Source organism: Syngnathoides biaculeatus, chromosome 8 (assembly GCF_019802595.1).
Source record: "Syngnathoides biaculeatus isolate LvHL_M chromosome 8, ASM1980259v1, whole genome shotgun sequence".
Taxonomy (NCBI): Eukaryota; Metazoa; Chordata; class Actinopteri; order Syngnathiformes; family Syngnathidae; genus Syngnathoides; species Syngnathoides biaculeatus.
This window is the reverse complement of record NC_084647.1, coordinates 20,728,803-20,748,807: the sequence shown is the minus strand read 5'-3', so window position 1 is coordinate 20,748,807 and position 20,005 is coordinate 20,728,803. Positions and strand designations below refer to the sequence as shown.

Below are 20,005 nucleotides of genomic sequence, written 5' to 3'. Positions count from 1 at the left end.
TCCTGGGCCACGTTGTAGCAACAATTTTTCTTCGAGGGGCGTTAAAACTGTGACACCGGACAATTGGTTATTCGTCTCATATTATTGCATATCCACAACAACTACTGTAGATGAAATAACCAGCTCTGAAATCATAACTCAAGGATACTACGTTGTTTGGTTACTGAAGGAACAACAAGAGGAAATGGAACCAAAAAAATGCTTGCAATATTTTAAAATTATTACATATACTACAGCAATTTAAAAAGAATCACAGAAGATGATGCACATGATTTGCTTTGAAGGGGCACATTAAATGATGTGGCAAGCCGGATCTGGCCCACGGGCCTTGAGTTTGACATCCGGTGTGCTGTACGGTCAGAATGAATAAAGGCTGCAAATATTTGCACATGCAGAAAACTTTGAAAAACAGCATATAGCTAATCTCATATGGTGAAGCGAACGTAACCCCCCCCCCAAAAAAACAAGATGAAAACTACCCTTCATAACATAAAATGATTCCTTATGGGTTCTTCTTTTTTTTTTTTCTTCTTTTTTGTCAAAAGTCTCCAAGAATGATAATGGGATGCCTTACATACGGCTGCGGTACTGCAAAATGGAAGGAATATTAAAATGTCACCCTTTTCAACGAGTGGAGCAGAGATGCTTAATAGGAAGCGGCCACATGACGCGTACCAACGACATTCATGGAGTTGTGAGTATTGCGCACTCAACAGTGAGCTGATGTTCACTCTTAAAGCACGGATGGTAATGTAACTCATTGGGACGCAATCATGAACCATTCGGTAACCTGACAGATGTGTCAATATTAGGAGTGGCTTATCGCAGTATTATATAGGCGCTCTCATTTCACCTCGGAGAGAATATCAGCACGCCTCGAGGCAAGTTTTCAGCGCGTCGTCCATGCAATGAATCACCAGATTCATTTGGCGTTTAGTGTGACGTGTTTAGTCCCCAATGAGTTATCGGGCAGCCATTGTAGCTCGGATCAGCAGTGATGCATAGCCACAAAGCTCGTCTTTTGATTTGTATTGTACATTTGTCGTTTGGTGACCCGAGACCAAGATTCACCTTTTAACGTCCACTTTTAGGGACATTAAAAATCATCCACATTTTTCTCAAAGTCTACTTTTTTGGTAATAGAAAGTCATGTAAAAGTCACAGTTTGCCGTGCATAAGACGGGCTGGGGCAGATCCCTTCAACAAAGCTTGGTGCATTAGAATGTCAGTGTAAAATTTATGGCACGTGATTTTAAGTTCCAAAGTTGGCACTTAAAGGTCTAGTGCCATCCCTATAAACATTCTAAAATAGATATTGCAAAGAAAAATACATATAACATTATTCACTTCAATGTCTATACGAAAAAATTAATATGAGCGTCATCCATGCACAAAGTTGCGGAAGTGTCATTCGACAACATCCAAGTGGTCGCCCTATTGGCTACATCCCCTGTCCGTGACGTCACCCCCGACATTTGGTATTGAAAACAAGCTGTTGACCCTGCTATGGGAGACGAACACGCCCCTTCTGACACGGAAGCCCTTTTCGAAGAAGAGAACATCTCACAACCGAGTGAAGTTACCGGGGCAATATTACACTATTGTTTCGACCCATATTTAGATGGCCTGCAATTACGGCCAAACCGCCTCCCCACCCTATCCACCTCCGCACGGCGGTGATAAATGCCCACTTCCGCGGCGGACATGAGCCACCAAGGCGACGAGCCAGCCCGGCTGACAAGGCCAGCGGCAGGCTCGGCCTTGTCAACAAGGCCGCAGCCAGCTGAGTGTTCAAGCAATGTCCAGCAATGCAACAAGCTGGCATTTTGGCTAACACGAACGCACGACGAGCTACCTTCCCGGAGGTAAAGCTAATAGAAACAAACGAGTTCACTCGATCGGGACTCGGTCCCGCCATCTACGTCACTTCCTGCTTCTTCTCAAAAACAAATCTCTCGAGAGGATTTTCATGGCGGGAGTTCCAAAAAGCTGTATATGTTAAAATCATGTTTTGTGGTGAAAAAACGCATGGGTCATGTCGGCTGCTATACTAAAATACATACTAAAAATCATGCATTTCATGACACTGGCACTTTAACATTTAATTTTGGGGATTTGAATAGTATCCAGAGTAGGGGTGATTTCAAAGCTGATGACATGGTGTTGGAGTAACTCTTCAGAGATGTACCGTAATTCCCGGCCTACAGAGCGCACCTGGTTATAAGACTCACCCAGTACATTTGTAAAGGAAATACCATTTGGGAAATACATACGCCAGAGTTGTGTAAAAGCCGGAAGTGCCCACATTGAAACAAGATATTTATAAAGAAAGACGGTACACAGAGTGTTTAGCGCTAGCGCCCTGCTCACACTAACGCCACACTAATGCTAGAGCCGCACTAACAGAGCTGGTTGAAAAAAAAAAAACCTACTGGTAAAAATCACTGTGACACGGCAGTAACACACAAGCGCAGCGCTAACATGGCTGGAACGGTAAAAGTCACTTCCTCAGCACATGTATTCCACCGGTTTCACTCGTACTTTTTCTGCTTGAGTGCCCCCTTGCGGCCGTTAGAAAAAAAATGCACAAATTAACTGCATCACCACTTAAACCGCAGGATTGAAAGGGAGTGAAAAAAGTCGCGGCTTATAGGCCGGAAATAATGGTAATTAATCAAGATCTACCTTTGCATCTAAATGTGCTCTGTTTGATAGAGACGAGTCAGCACCATTTCCCTGTCCCTGTATTTTTTGCATTACTAAAATAATGATGAATTGATGCTCTAAACTGCAGTCGTACGAGAAGAATATTTGTCGTAACGACGCTGAAATCCAAGCTTCTCCAAGCATTCTTTGCCCAAAAAAGGTACAGCAACGTTTAGCTAAACGTAGGATTGGGAAGGGAGGGAGCATGATTTTGTTTTACTAATTTTCTGTTCCATTTCTGTTTTCGTTCGTTCGTTTTTGAACTGTTCAACCACTCCAGCATTTGAGTTCTAAAAGTCTTTTGTGCTGTACTTCTTCAGAAAGCCATTTATTGACAACAGAGCACACGATCTAGCCGTGTAACTGCAACAATCCTGATAACACTAGACCCCGAGTTCCTCTTTTATCAGCGTCTACAAGGCAACAGACCGAATCGGCAGGCTTCGTGGGCAGTTGCTGACAGCCATGAAAGAAAGGATTAAGTTGTTGACCTAAACATTTGCGCACCTGCTTTGATGGCTACGACTGAAGTCTGGATTTGCTCGCAGCCGCCACCTTGCTCTCTTCTGTAAAAAACCTCCGCCAGCCAATCTAATCCCACACAGGGACGACGTGACATCCTTTCTATGAGCATCTCAACTCTTAGAAATGTTTAACGCGCAGCCGCTGATGGGATAAACTCCCCGAATGGACCGGACCGTAAAAATTCTAACAATGGCCTGGAAGCTCAGGTCCCCGTTGGGTCAAATAACTTTCTAAAATTAGAAATGGAGTACGGCTGCTAGTTCTTGAAGAGACATTAGCACCCACACAAGCGCATTATCACTGCCACTACAGACATGCATGCATCGCCTTGGGGTCCTTACATGACAGACTTGGCATTCTTATATTCTCAAGCAATTACCCTATACCTCTTTAAAGTCACGTTGTATATTTATTTGAGCTCATTAAAAAACTGTCACAAAGGATCCGTTTGCTCGGACTCTTTTATTGTATTTTCGCGCGTAGTTTGTCAGACGGGGAAGCCAAATGTCTCGGATGTAATGTGTGGAAACACAGCTGCAGGGCATCTGCTGAATTAAAGGCACGTTGGCGTCGCCGGGACACACAATGAAGTCCCTTGACAGATGGCAGCTGCCAATTAGTCACTTAGTCACACTTCAAGCAAAACAATCAGTTCAAATCTCACCTGAAAATGAACCGAGCGCCCACTCGACCGGGACGTCGTGTGCTCTGCTGACTGTCTTTGCGACTTTGCCCGCTGTGACGTTAACTGTGGCCAACCGATAAAGCGACGCTGAAGTGTCTTTTCTAATGGTTTTAGATTAAATAATAATAAATATTTGTACATATTTTAGCTCTGCGGTACGGTGGATCAGCTGGTAAACCGTACAGAACCACAGCTCTGAGGTCCCGAGTTCAATCCCGGACCCGCCTGTGTGGAGTTTGCATGTTCTCCCCGTATCTGCGTGGGTTTTCTCCGGTTACTCTGGTTTCCTCCCACATCCCAAAAACATGCAACATTAATTGGACACTCGAGGTGTGATTTTGAGTGCGACTGATTGTCTCAATGTGCCCGGCGATTGGCTGGCAACCAGTTCAGGGTGTACCCCGCCTCCTGCCCGTTGACAGCTGGGGTAGGCTCCAGGACTCCCCGTGCTGTGGCGACCCCTAACAGGACAAGCCGAAAGAACCTTACATCCAAATTTTAGTTAACGCTTATACTAGAATTTAACGTCCACGACTGATTTCTATTCTATGGTCGAAGTCCGATTTGGATGACACACTCCACCCCCCGAGTCGTTCAAACTCCTGAGGTTGTCATCATAATGTTTTTTTTTTAATATTTGTTGGATTATGACATCTTTTTTTTTTTGAATAGTGCGAGGATTAACAGTTCAATTTGGAATTCATTCATTGCTGTGAATATGAATAACAAATCAGGATTTCAATGACCTACACACGCTGAGCAGCCTCGGCCGTTGGGATGAAAATGAAAAGAAAGTGACCACTGCCAACATCTTTGCCTTCTCCATATGAGGAACATCTGGCCCATTTCTGAAGCCATTTTAGTATTTGTATTTAGCATAAATTTGGAATTGTCCCCTCCGGCTGATGAATTGCTAAACGGGCATTCCAACGCATGCAAACAAAGTGTTGGCGTTCACGTTGTTTCAAATGATCAAATTTGTGCATGCTCCAGGAGCAGAAATTAGCCTTTTGTGTCCACTCGCATTGGGGCCAGGTGGGGTATTAACACACCACATTGGGTCGGTGGGTTTGGGAAAGAAAAATTAAGCTTGTTCCTGTCATGAACCTCCGGTGCGGGGCTGGACCCAAATGCAGGACTCCAACACGAGGACATGATGTTAGGCGTAGTTTTATTCAAGGCTGAGGGTCATACACGGTATAAGCGGTCCGAGAAGGTAGAGGTACAGAAACGCTAGGATAAGCAGGATCCATAAAACATGCAGCAAGGTCTGATGACTAGGAGACAAACTATGAACTAGGACTTGACTGTGGAACATAAACAGACGGGACTAAACTGAGGTGGCACAGAAACATTGTGACGAGGATAGCTCAACACTACACTATTTTTACTTGTAGAGATTCCTACTGTCAGTGAATGCAACTCACTAACTCAGGGCACAACGAACTGGCAAAAGCCAACTTAAAAACTCCAGACAGGTGTCACCCCGCAGAGCAGTGGCCATGCCCCTCTTGGGCGTGGTCCAGCCAGGCTCATGACAGTTCCATGTTGTTGTTGCCCCGCCCCCCAACCCCTCCACTCCCTTTGACTTGCGTGTGGATATTTTCTTGGGAAAGTCAATGTTGCAAATCTTACCGGTCTTACCGAAGTATACAACCATCATCGTTTTTCTGCATTCCATCAGCAGTCTACTTTAGCATACATAGTACTGAAGACCAACAAAGTTACTAATGGGTATGAATACTTGATATCTTTTGGGCTTTGCATCCAACTGAATATAGCTTGAAAAGGAATTTGCAAGTCGTTCTGTTTTGATGTTTTACACAGTGGCCCAATTACTAGATTTCAGTTTCTGTTTTGGGGTCTACAATCTCTCAAACGCAAAGCAGACCACGTTGCTTAAAAACGGCTTCGAGGAAACGCAGCCACCACGTGAACGCAGATGAAGAACTGGAATAAAACCAGTGGAGAAACGTCTTTTTTTTTTTTTTTTTTTTACGTACGTTATTCATTCGGGTCGATAGCATTTGCGTGAAGGAGTTTTCGAGCCAGTCTGGTCCTCAAGGATCACCAAAGAGATGTCAAACCATCATCTATGGCAGAAAGGGGTGTGTAGCTGTCAGAGCAGACACTCTATCAGCTCCTGCAGCCATGACCCCCTCCTCCCCCTTTTTTTGACAGTAAGTAAAGACGCCACGAGCTCTGTGGCACTGTGTAAATGTGACACAGTGTTACTACGGGTGGGAAAATGACTGTGTCACTACGGTGCATCAATCAGAGCGTGGAGGGGGCTGAACTACTGAAATATTTTGTAGCTGGGGCCCAAGGCCACGGCCTCCCCTTGAGGAATGGGTCTCTCTCTCTCTCTCTCTCTCTCTCAAGACCGGCATAATTTACATGGAAATAAAGTATAATCTGTAAGCCTGTGAGAACACAAATTTGCACGCAAATTTGGTTTTCCAAATGCTGGGCATAAATTTGAGCAAACGTGTGAGAAGTGCGCACTCCTTGGACGTCTGCTGCACTTGACAGATAACACGCAGCCGCCAATTCAACAGTGCTAACAGGACATAGTGGTTTCAAAGAATGAAACACAAAAAAATAAATACGATAAACTTAGAAGCGGTGTTCTGAGAAGGCAGGAAGACAAACGGAAGATGAGAACTGTTTGAGTGGGGTGCACAGGCCTGATAAAACCAGCATCTTTAAAACAATAAATAAAACATTTGGGGGGGGTGTAAGAAATGTAATGTAGATGAGCTGGGACGGGGGATTAAAAAAATGCAACTACACTTGACTATAAAGTCTCCTGATGACTAACATTTACAACTACTGAAATATTGACAATTTAGACAAGTGGTCTGCAACATGCGGCTCTTGAGACTGACATTTTTTGTGCATTTGCTTTGCTTATCTGTTGTTGACCAATATCAGCCACTCATGTGCTTGAAAACTATCTGAACCATTTGCACAATTGTCACTGTACTACCCTATAGCAATGTCATTTCAAATGGCTCTAAATTGCGCATGGACTTTGCATCATTTGTAGATTGAATGAAATGATACTTGCCCGCGACTTGTCCAGGACCGAAATTCACAAAGACCAAGACGAGACAAAGACTTTTTGAAATCAAGACTGAGACAAGCAGAGAACAAGACCATAACTATTAATTTTAAAACCAATCACAACACTCGAAGAGCATGTTCTCTTTGATATTGCTTTTGTTTTAAATCCATTTGAGAACCAAAAATCAAGTTGTCTGCAACTCTTTCAAACAACTTATGTCTCAAATCTTGAGTTAGATTAAATTCTTTCAACAACAAAAAAAAAATCTGTTATCCAATCTACAAATGAAGATCTAAAGAAAACTTGTTTGCACTTAACAGAACAGACCGCAGCATTTTGTGACCAAATTGTGCACAGCGGGATCACGTAATTAATATTGGAATTAAATCCTCTTCACTCTCATCTCAGAAAGACAACATTTGATTAAGTGGTTTTAGTTACAGTGAAAGTTTGCTTACCTGCGTTTGTTTTCTTTCGAGAGGCTGACTCATTTTTTATATTGTCCTCACACCACCACCAGCGGGGCACCCCAAGGATGTGTCCCCTTTCCACTGCTCTTCTCTCTCTACATGAAAGATTCCACCTCAAGGCACCCAGCTATCAAAAGTTTGCAGTCGATATCACAGTCGTTGTCCACATCAAAGACAGTGATGAGGAATCGTACATCGACACGAAGTGCAATGACTGGAGCTGAGGTGCGGGCGGCGCAACCTGGAGCTGAACACGTTCAAGATGAACATCTTTCTCCACTGCTGCCCCTCACGCTCTCCAACAACCGTCGTGACCTTCAAGTCCCTGGGAATTACAGTCCCTCAGGACTTGGAGTGGGAGAACAACATCAACTCCTTCTTCAGAAAGGCCCTGCAGAAAATCTACTTCCTGCAGCTTCTGAGGAAGCACAAAGTGCGACAGGAGCTGTTGGGGCAGTTCTGCACAGCTCTCATCAAATTAGTCCTGTGCTCATCCATCTGAGTTTGGTTTGGTGCCACCACAAAAAACAAAATTCTTGAACGCAACGGACAATCAGGAATGCAGGAGAACCATCAGTACTCCACTGCTCACCCTTGAAGACTTGCACGCTCCCAGAACTACGACGAGAGCATGCAAAATTGGAATTGCACCCTCCGGATCCCCGTCGCCACTTTTTCCAGTACAATTGATCGATCAATGCAGACTAAAACAAGCAAACATTACGACAGCTTCCACCTTCTTGCCATTAAATTGCTTGAGGCTAAATGACTCCCTGCGGTGTTTTTATCCCAGAAGTAATTTATGTCAAAAACTGACACAAAATCCTTGCATTTTTTGACATTCCTCTGCAAATGAAGAGGATTCCGATTCTGAGCATGTAGATACGGCGTAGTGGAATCTAGAACTGAAGCCTTTTCGCAAGACCCGTCATTTCACTGCAGTGCACCGAATAAAGCGGTCAGGTTATCAAAAGTTGCAGTCTAATCACGCGTTGTTTGAACACTTCTGTGAACCCAGAAATGATGATGTTGCCCCACTCAAGAGCAGCCTTTGCACCGTCATCCAATTAAAGTGAGCCTCGCTGTAAGATAAAGTCACCGGCGCCAGAACGCACACAATGGCAACCTGCTGATCTCGTCGGTGCCTTTGAGGGGCTTTACAAAAGAGTAACACCAAACTTCAAAGATATTTTCATATTGGAGCGCCGTACTCGGAATAGTAATTTCTACTCGGGTAGTGCCGGAGCTTTGATGTGTCCTCCTTTTATTTTTATTTCTTTACCCTTCTTCAATGTAATGAGGATATGCAAATTATTCCGCCGATGCTGTTCAAGGCGTGCCAATGGTGCTGATACCGGCCTTCTCCCAAATAAAATGGCCGCAGGACATGTCCCGCTACGATCATCACTCATCCATATGCAAATTACACCCAGGACTCGTATAAGAAATATAGAAGTATAAAAAAATCCAATTTCATTAACTGCATAATAAGATTAGTCTTAAATGTTTAAAAAAATAGTGTACGTTTCACTTGGATAATGTATGCAAGTGGTCTGGAATCAATGATTTCATGACAATTGCCGCAAGACTCACAAAAAATGGCTTTAGGGAGGACTGGAAGACATCTCTGGCATTTTAATTGACGGAATCTGTTTGATACTGTATATCATGGGTCTCCAACTCAATTTACCTCGGGGCCGCTGGAGGCAACGTCCGGCTGAGGCTGGACTGCAGCGTCGGCGTAATAGCACTTACGGCCAATTCCAATTAGAAATTTAAAAGAAAATTCCATCTTTAAAAAAAAAAAAAGTTTAACACACTGTGATAAACTAAGAGGCAGCAGGTGGTGCAACTGGTTAGACCGTTGGCCTCACAGTTCTGATATCCGTGATTCAAATCCCGGCTGCACCTGTGTGGAGTTTGCATGTTCTCCCCGTGCCTATGTGGGTTTTCTCTGCTTATTCCGGTTTCCTCACACATCCCCAAAAATACGCATGAATTAGGGACTCTAAATTGGCTTTTGGTGTGATCATGAGTGTGACTGTTGTCTGCAGAGATGAGAATGGCCAATTTGGAAAAACACTGAAAATGTCTGCCAGAGGCATGAAATTTTTTTATAAAAACGCACTGTTAAATGGTGACCTCTGGTTACTTCTAACAGTGTAAATACAGCGCAATCATAATATTTTCAAAACTTAAAATATGAGTCCAAACAACCAAAATAATTTTGGCAAACTTCAGACATAAAAATGAAAACTGAGTTTGAGAAATTTACGTCCAACTTACCTTTGTGTTTCCGGGTTTGGCTGTGCTCCTGGATATTTTTTTGCTCCTAGGCTTCCATAATTGATCATATCGGAACACATGAGTGCATAGAACTTTTCAGGGAACGTCAACTTTTTTCATGTGTTCGGTTAGACATGTTGATACCGTTTTCGTTACAATCTGCACGATTACACTTTTTTCAAGCCATGCCCATCTGAAACAGTTTTTTACGCCGTGGTTTTTTATCAATTTCCACGATCTTCATCTTTTTGCTCCAAGACTTTCAGCATACCGGCAAACATGCAGACCGCTCGAAAACATATGCGTACATATGTCTATGAGTTATAACTATGAAAAAAACAAAATGCTTCTCGATGAAACATCAGAGTGAAAATACCGACGAAAAACCGCCAAAATGCTGCCAAAAATCGGAATGTTGTCGTCATTCTAAACACCAAATTTAATGGAAACAGATAGTAATGCTGTTTTCCACAATGCTGTGACTAATTTCACTACGCGCGTTGCCGATAGATGGTGGCGGCCGGTCTTGGGTCACAGCCTCGCCCTGCGTCAAGCCCACCCCCCCCCCCCAAATTTTCGAAACGAATCTACACGTTTCACAACAATGGCATTTTCAGCTGGAAAAACTCGTAATTCCGCAAACTCGCGGAAAATTCTCATCCCTGTGTATGTCTCTATGTCCCCTGCGATTGGCTGGCAACCAGTTCAGAGTGTACCCCACCGCTTGCCCGATGATACCTGGGATTGGCGCCAGCACTGCCACGACCCTGGTGAAGATAAGCGGCTCGGAAAACGAATGAAAAATGATAAAGATGCTTGTGTCAACAAAAGTACTCGTAAAACGCTACATGGCAACGCTGCTTTACTTTTCACTCTGAAAAATATTTCTCTGCTTGCATGTGCCCGAGAGCCTTATCCCCCACCACGATTGGTTGGCTTTGCACACAACACTGTAAAAGTGCTATTCACGTAAAACTCGAGGGCCGCACTAGCAAACTTTCATATTGAGGTGGGGGCCATGTGGGAGCCATAAAGTATTATCGCCAGGTTGAGACCACTGCTGCATATGAATAAATCCAGTTACAAGCTCAGTCAGGCAAGGAATGAAACTTGCAAGTCAAGGTACCATTGTGCAAACAAAAGCAGGCCAGGTTCCACTCAGTGCCACCATGTGGGACCAATTGATCCTGAGACAAATGCTTGCTTAACTGGCTGCAAATTGGACCAGGTCACAGCTTGGCATTCTAAGAGCACAAAACTCAGCACTTGGTACACTTTGGCCGTGTTGCTGCTGTTGAGGAGAACACAGCTGGGGAGCTTTTCACGATAGTAGTTGGGATCAATGTTTGAGGTTGTTTACTATTTCTTGTTCCACTAGAGTGGGGGTGGTTACAATTTTATTGGGCCACTGCATATTCTAATAATAAAATTTAAAATGATAGCCCCCTCCCCCTACCCATTGAAAGGTTCAAGAGAGATAGAGGGTGAAAAAGGGTTACAAGGATAAGCCGAAATGGTGAAAGATAGCATACTCAAAAGAAAACAAGTTGAATACTTCCACACAATGCTTATAGTAAAAATAATAATAATAATTTTCATGACATATTTTTCATTAATAAGTGTTCAGTTATTTTTTTTTTTTAAATATGAATCAAAAATATTTGGGTTAAGCCTCAGTATTAAAGTGTCAATTTCCTTTTTTTTTTTTTTTTTTAAAGTTGTTTTTGTTGTACCGGTGTCCAGAAAAGGCCCCCTTGACAAGCTACTCCTTTTTGACCAAGTTTTGTACCCGCTTTGTCCATACTGGGCTAAAACTGGTTGCATCCGTATAGAAGACCCACTTTTGAGAGGACAGGTGTTCGCTAATCTCTGGTTTGCTGGTTCGGATGGGGAAATGGGAAAGTGGGCATCTTAGTGACATATATACAGGGATGAGAATGACCAATTTGGAAAAACACTGAAAATGTCTGTCGATTGGGGGGTTGGGGGAATTGAGTTTACTCCTGGATATTTTTTGCTCCTAACGGAACACAAAGTGCACAGCACTTTGCCGGGAACGTCCACTTTTTGTATGTGTTCGGTTAAACATGATACAGTTTTCGGTCCTATCTGCACACTTTTTTTACACACTTACACTTTTTTAAGCCATGCCCGTCTGAAACAGTTTTTGATTCCAGCATCCATGTCAATTGCCCTCGCTCGATCTTCATCCTTTTTTTCTAACACTTTCGCCATCGTAAAACTTTGAACACACCGTCGCTCAGCTCGCGCTAAGTCCCACGCGCCGTTACTTGGCTAACAAGTTACACTGCAATTTCTGAGAACCGAGAACACATGTACATGGCAATGGTGAAACTCGATTAACCACTAACACGATTGGATCGTTATACTGTATAACTCTGTTGTCCAATCGAGTAATCTGCCGCAAAAAGTTTATGTCGCAAAATGCAAATATTTACACTACCGAGCATGTTAGAATGGCATATGATAGTCGTGCTTGTGCTAGCACTAAGCTGAACTTGCAGCTCGGAGCCCACCGCTGAGAGGCAGGCTCACGAAAGCCTACCCCTGAAATTTTCAACAGATTTGCGCTTATCTCGAGAATGGTAATTTTGGTCTGAAAAAGTCGGAAATCCGCCGATTGGCGGAAAATTCTCATCCCTGTATATAAGCTTGAGGAATTTGAGTGACCTGATTTCAGGGCTATTATTTTAATTCATATTTCACACATTTACTGAGGCACCATATGTAGAATATTACATCCCAAATACTCGAAACATGAGACCTTTAAAATTTCTGGAATGTGTGAATAAATGTCAAAATTTGAAATGAAGTGAAATTTGAGTAAATGTCATTAACAACACTGCAAAAATTTAAAAGTAAAATGAGACTTACAAATTGTGAAAAATCAATTATTTTTTTTTCTCCACTTTTGAACTCTGTGGGTGTGTCCCCTGCATGATCTGAAACCAGCTCAACTGTCAATCAAATGTCACTAATTTTTCTTCCGCTTTAACATCCATACATCTCTATATTTGAGCAGCTAAAAAACACAGACTTAAAAGCCTGCAGTGGATAGAACATATCCCACCAGGTCGTTCAATGCAGTGACAACAACGCACTCTAAATGGTCACGCCAGCCTGGAGCGTAAATCTGATTTTCACCTTCTCTGCTCTCCTGCCTTTATCTAGGTAACGTAAACGCACTAATAGCTGAAAACGTGGGGCTCGAAAGTGGTCACATCACCGGACTAGCCAAAGGGAAGATGTGTTTTCAGGATGTAGGCATAGCTAGTTAGCAAACTGCATGTCACAGTCGTGCAGAACAATTCCAAATGTTACCTGTGGCATGGTGGCTCAGCTGGTAAAGCGTTGGCCTCACAGTTCTGAGGACCCGGCTCCACCTGTGTGGAGTTTCCATGCTCTCCCGGTGCCCGCGGTGACACAGAATTAGCGACCGCTTATGCTCAACAGGTACATTTATCCATCCATCTATCCATCCATTTTTTGAGCTGCTTGACTTTACAGGGGTCGCAGGAGTGCTGCAGCCAATCCCAGCTATCTTCAGATAGGAGGCAGGATACACCCTAAGCTGCTTGCCAGCCAACTGCAGGGCACATCTAGACAACCAAACATTCACACTTAAAATCACACCTAAGGGCAATTTATAATGTGACATGATTTAGATCAAACAATAATCTCAAATACGCCAATGACAAAGACTATCTTTCTTCTCTGAATCTGTTGCATCTTAGTTTGTTAACGCGACCTTGTTGACGTTCGTTTTTACAAGATACCAATCGATCAAGATCTCAACCTTCACCGGTCTTTTGTTGCGTTGTCACCGGCAGAGGTTGAAAAAAGTAACACATCTATTTTGAGTACATAAGTCGTGCAAAGTACAGATTTTTTTCCAAATCTCAAAAATATTAATAATATTAGTAATAATCAATACGTGGAAAATGCTTCTTAAGCACATTAAAGTTTTTCAACTGTTCCTTCCCGCCAGTGAAGAAACTCTGGCCTGTAGTGAATTACAAATTCCAGACCAAATGTTTATATATTTAAAAAAAAAAAAAAAAAAAAGTTAACTGAAAATGAAAGCAAAAGAATGGTTTTATTTTTGTTGATGCAACTACTCATTTTACAACATACAAAATATAAACAAAATGATTGGGACTTGATTCCACAAATACACACAGCAAAAAAAAAAAAAAAAAGAAAAAAAAGAAAAGTAAAATGTAGAAGTCAAAAGGCTGACAAACAAATGCACACCATTTCAATAAAAAAATGCTGTGCTCAGAAGTCAGAAATGGAAAATGGCGAAAACGACTTATCGCGGTGAGTCCAGCCTCTTGCAGCTTGTGGAAAAAGCGGGTGGGGACGTCTCCAGCCATGACCGCGGTGAGAGAAGCGCCAACCGGCGGACTTAAGACTAAAGTCTCGCAGAGTCTTGCTTGTGCTGGCGTGACTGCACTTACAAAACAAGAACTGTTCGATCAAGAGAGGCCCGACATTCTCTCGGGCCAAGAGGATTACACACAAGAACAAAGAACAAAGAGGGGGCGAGGGGAATCATAGGAGCTGCACCACGTTAAGCGCAAAAAGTTCTACATTTTCTAGTCCTTCCGTGCGCCTTCCTGCTGGGCAGCTATTTTCCTGATGTTGATGATCAACCTCTTACTGTAATCCCTGTGGTCCAGGGGCTTCACATCCATCACCGTCGCTTTGATCCTGGACTCATCCTGGAGAAGGGAGGAAAAAAAAAAAAAAACAGCAATATGTGGTTATCAGCATCCCACCTACACACCTAATCCCTGAGACACAAACCTAACTGGAGTTGAATCCTTTTGTGAACCAAACCACTCGGTTGAATGAAAAATGCATCACTATGTAACAAAACTAAAGTGCAAATAGAATTTACCGTCTATGGCATAATGGATAACGGAATCTTCCATTTCTTCTGAATAAAGCGCTGAATGCCACAGATGTGGATAATGTGACAGCGGGCGGCAAGTGAGCCAGAATGCCACAAGTGCCCCAGTAGCCGTCTAGACTGCGAAGGTCAGCCATTATTCCCCGCAAGTAAACAGGCCGTGTTCAGTTTTATTTCCATGAATCCCTCCCCACTTTGCCACAAAAATAAATATAGAAAATCCCGGGGTCCCCTTTGTTCTAGTGCCCACATTACAGAAAGGGCGTGCTGCGCTGCTGCTCACTTACTGTCGTGCAAGCGGTCGCGAAAGTATGTGCAGATGGCAAAAACGCAAAATGGCAGCGTGGTCATTTACAGTATGAGGCCAAAAAGATGTTTGAAAAATCCGACGATACAGATGTAAAAGAGCTTAAAAAGACTTAAGATTTCATAGTTCCAAGAACGTTAAGCTATTAATAGTTGTAGTTCGTACAACTAAAGTTGGATTTCAAGTGCAGGTCCAAAAGCCCAATTCTGATTTAATACCTACACTATATTCATTTCTTTTGTCCTTCTAGTTGCATGTACATTTCCTGCATATGTGTTGTTTGGACTGATGCAGGTGAGTCAAGCTGGCATTGGTTTAACCTGCATTCACAATGAGAGACGTTAAATACGCATCAGATTTTTATCAGCATTTGGAAGAGGGCTTCAGTCCGGTCTGAAAATATTCGTTTCCATAATGTTTTTGACACTACCATGAAGCACAGCCAAATTTATGGAACTGACTAATAGACACGTCGCTGCAATTGCCTTCAGATAGATTTGCAAAATTTTGCCAACAACGCTGCGGATTGAATTAAGATTTTTTTGTATTTTATTCATTTTGTCCAATGTATGTATTGTACATGCACACCAAGTACATGTAAGAAAGAAATGTAATTACATCTTTTGCATACTATTGCTTTTACCGTAATTTCCGGCCTACAGAGCGAACCTGATTATAAGCCTCACCGAGTACATTTGTACAGGAAATACTATTTGGTACCATAAGCCACACCTGTGTAAAAGCTGCAAGTGCCCACATTGACATTGAAGCACGAGATATTTACAAAGAAAGACGGTATACAGAAAGTGTTTTCGAAGTTTTAATACCTTAGCTTAGCATAGCAACAACACAGGAGCACGAACAGGGCTCGTAAAAAACAGCCACAGCAGTAAGCGGCAGTAACAGCAGCAACACGCTAGCGGTGCTCCGGTAATGTCAGAAGCTGGATTTCACCCAGCAATAACCAGTAACAATCAGTGTTACGGGCGTAACAAGTCAACGCTCAGTGATTTCCGAAACATAATAGGGACACTCTGTATCATTTGCCAGCTCTGCGACTTGCATACAAATTGGGGTCACATTGCTGCTGGAGGAACGGAAGGCTGGCGGAAAATGAGGACCAACTGCACTTTTGTTACATTTGCGTTTACAGTATTTCTTGACGTTGCATGAAAAAAAATTCCCATTATGGCTCCTAAAATCACATGACCTTCAGATATGCCAAGAAAGCATATTTGCGTCCTAATGGTGCAATAATGATACGTATCTCAAAAGGCCAGCTATAAAATAAGTCATGGTTGCTACAGACTTTGTTCTGACGAGATTCCAAATTACAATGAATAAAGAAAATTACCGTACAGTTCAGAAGAAAAGTGTGAATCAAAATTGTCTTGTGAAACGTATCACACTGAGGAGCACAATGACATAAATGCCCTCAGTGGCAATCACTCAAAATCCTGAAAATTGAAACTACAATTTTCAGCCTACAAATCGTGACTTTTTCCACACGCTTTCAACCCTGCGGCTTATGCGGTGATGCGGATAATTTGTGCATTTTTCTAACGGTCGCAAGGGGGCACTTGAGCGAAAAAGGTAAGAGTGAGACCAGTGGAAAATATGTGCCAAGGAAGGGACTTTTACCGGTATGCTTTTTAAAAAAAAAAAAAAAACAGTCCTGTTAGCGCTGCGCTAGCCTGTTGCTGCCGTGTCTCAGGGATTTTTACCAGTATGTTTTTTTTAACTGGCCATGTTAGCACCATGCTGTGTTAATGCCGCGTTTCAGTGATTTAGGTATGTATTTTTTTTTCTGTGTTCTGTTTGTGCTACCGTGTTGTTGCTATGTTGAGCTATTAAAACATTAAAAACTCTGTGTTCCTTCTTTGTAAATATCTTGTGTTTCAATGTGGGCACTAGCGGCTTTTACACAGGTACGGCTTATGTATGTACCGAATGGTATTTCCTTTACAAATTTACTGGGTGAGGCTTATAATCAGGTGCACTCAGTAGAACAGAAATTAGTGTACTCAACTGTACAGAGGTGCCTTGACTTGAGAGTTTAATTCCTTCCGTGACCATGCTCAGAGCTCAAAACACCCATCTCACAAATCTTTATTCCCAATTGAAATGAAATGCCACGAGCAAAGATTTTTGTTCCAAGTTTTTTGTTTTCATAAGAAAATAAGCTTCTATTGGTGCGGGCGCACTGGCCACCAGCGGGCTGTATTATACAGAGATATAATACACTGATTTGATCAGATTGTTGCAACTAAGCTGCAACACTATTAGTCGCTTTACGTAGAACATTAAGATTTATGTGTGAATATTTGAAATTTGTTCTCCATGTCTTGCTATGACTATGCTGAAATAGAAGTTTTTAAAGCTATTATGGGGAAATTGAGTATATATATATATATATATACACACACACACACACACACACACACACACACACACACACACTTTTTTATTTTTTGCATTGTGTTAGCATTAAGCTACCTGACCTTTTGTAAGACAAAATCTGACTCGGTTCAATAAGTTTAAATGCTCTTGTTCTAACTCCAGACGATGATGAACGAGTGCGGTGCTCACATCACATCATACCAAGAATCAGACAATGGCTGGCCTGCAGTTCTGAAAAGCAGGCGTTTTTGCAGGTGTCCCTGTTGAAGAAGTGTAGAGTTTTGGCAGCAAGAGGGACACAGTGGCCTGGTCTGTGCGCCACAGGCGGATGCGGACACTGGCTGGGCTCCAGACTTCCTGCTCAGAGGCCCAGCCCAATCAATTCTTTTGTGCGCCACAAAACAAAACTCGATCTGTGTGACCGCGACTAAGCTATGTGTGTATGTGTACGCGTGTGTGCGCGCATGTGTCTATGCACACCTTTCTAATAGTCATGGAATGAGGAATATTGGCAGGCCAAATTCCAGCGATGTAGCCATGTTAATGAATGGAAAACCAACATGTTGGGTCTTTTTACACTAATTACAGGTGTGCATTTAGGACACAGGGGGGCAACGTGTGGCCCGGGGGGCTGGATACCGTCAGCTGTGTTCTTTAATTCCGTCTAACAAGCATTTACATTGTCACAGAGTCCTGCAAAATGTCTTGAATTAAATAAAATCAGTTAAATCAAGTTTATAATTTTATCAAATAATTGGTCATAGCAAAAATATCTGACTTATTATTGAACAAGTTCTGAGGACCCGGGTTCAAATCCGGCCTTGCCTGTGTGGAGTTTGCATGTTCTCCTCGTGCCCATATGGGTTTTTTTTCCAGGTGCTTCGGTTTCCTCCCACATCCTCAAAATATGCACGGTGGGTTCACTGAGGACTCTAAATTGCCTGAAGGTGTGAATACGAGTGTGAGTGGTTGTTTATACTGTATGTGCCCTGTGATTGGTCAACAACCAGTTCAGGATGTACCCCGCCTCTCACCCGAAGATAGCTGGGATAGGCTCCAGCACTCCCGCGACCCTTGTGAGGATAGGTGGTACAGAAAGTGAACGAATGAATAAATTGGTGAACTAATTACATTCATAATAGATTTTTTTTAAAAATATTATTTCAAACTGAAATTCGGCTCTTGAGCCCAAATGTTTTCCCGCACCCCTGATTTAGGTGCAGTAGGGGTGAGTACAAAGCACATCACTGTAAAAAGTTGTACTTACATTATAAGTTTCTAACTTCACTCTGTTGCGAAACACAAACGTGTTAAAGTTGGCGTGTTGGAAGATCTCGTCAAAGGCAGCTTCATTCTGAAAACAAGCAAAAATAATGTTATACTTTGCTAAATACTCATTTTCAGGGGGGAAAAAAAATTACATTGTGCATTTCATACAAAAGATAAGTAAAAAAAACCTGATCAACAAAGACAAAAATAAAAGTACAATTAAAACAGCATACACTACAAGAAATATTTAAAAGTGGAAATGCACTAAAAAGCATGAGAATTTTTTTTTTTTTAACTTGGACTTAAAAATATTGACACGTAGAAGTGACATCAGTGCTGTTGACGACGTTACATTTTTGTACAACTTAAGTGCTAATTGCTGCGTCACCATATTTGGTTTGGACTTTGTGCTCTACTATTTGACCAGAGTCTGTCGACCACAGAGCCCTGGGATTATATTCAATTAGCATTTAATGTATTCAGGAACTAAACCACTTATTAATTGATAGACCAGTATCAGAACTTTAAAATCTATTGCAAAGATGACAGGGAGCCACTGTAAAGACTTAAAATTTGAGTAATATAATAAGACCTCTTTATTCCAGTCAGAACCTGAGCTGAAGCTGTTTAATGTACTTTTTGGAGAGTCCAGTCAGAAGACCATTACAATGGTAAAGTCTACTTGAGATAAAAGCATGGATGTGCTACTCCTGGTGTGCTTGGCACATGCAAGAAAAGTCTGACAATGGAGGAAACTGCAACTCATGAAAACTTACCGAGTCCTTGAGTTGTCCCAAGTAAGCTGCGTTTTGCCCTAAAATGGCCTCGGCGCTCTCCTGGAAGCAGGTCACCCACTGGTTGTCGCTGTAATCTGAAATATTAGCCTGACAAAAGCAAAGAGGAACACAAAAGGTTACCATTCAGGAGTTCATTTTAACTATGGTCATGAAATATGTAATTACAACATCCGCGCTTCATGAAGGAGAGGGCCCAAACCCAGCCACGAATTGCAAAAATGTATAATTGAAGCCTTACCTATAAAGGGGTTAGAACTGCCTCTTCATGCCCTAAAATGGTGGCATAGCACTACAAGCCCATCAGAGAGGGCTTTGGTCTAAATGATGCTCCTCCCCTCACTTCAATTTAGTTTATTTGCCAAAAGATGGTGTCAAAGTATTATTTAAATGAGTATTTTTCGTGTGCACTCAGTATTAGTCACTCCACCATCTGATGCAGTCTTGTCAGGCTCTCCTCTACCTACCTTGCAGTCAATAACTTCCTTCAGATTACATCTTCATAGGATATAATCCATCAGCACGCTTGCAGGTTACCTTTTCTTCCTGCCTCTTCTGAA

The 20,005-nt window shown here is 42.4% G+C and overlaps 1 protein-coding gene and 1 long non-coding RNA gene across 5 annotated transcripts in view; both read right to left on the bottom strand.

Annotated features, from left to right (window-relative positions):
• Positions 1 to 7,835, bottom strand: part of LOC133504642 (uncharacterized) — a 35,086-nt gene extending 27,251 nt beyond the window's left edge. For both annotated transcript variants that reach the window (XR_009796040.1, XR_009796039.1), the window contains exon 1: positions 7,442 to 7,835. This is a non-coding gene — a long non-coding RNA (uncharacterized LOC133504642). The remainder of the gene's footprint in view (positions 1 to 7,441) is intronic.
• A 6,121-nt stretch (positions 7,836 to 13,956) lies between these two features.
• Positions 13,957 to 20,005, bottom strand: part of rpa1 (replication protein A1) — a 36,891-nt gene continuing 30,842 nt past the window's right edge. For 2 of the 3 annotated variants that reach the window (XM_061826617.1, XM_061826619.1), the window contains exons 15-17: positions 19,428 to 19,535; positions 18,650 to 18,736; positions 13,958 to 14,484 (exon numbers count right to left, since the gene is read on the bottom strand). In XM_061826617.1, coding sequence (XP_061682601.1) covers positions 14,359 to 14,484; positions 18,650 to 18,736; positions 19,428 to 19,535 — 321 coding nt within the window. In that variant the 3' untranslated portion in view covers positions 13,958 to 14,358. Of the gene's footprint in view, positions 14,485 to 18,649; positions 18,737 to 19,427; positions 19,536 to 20,005 lie in introns of all 3 variants that reach the window. The other variant, XM_061826618.1, reaches the window with a different exon arrangement.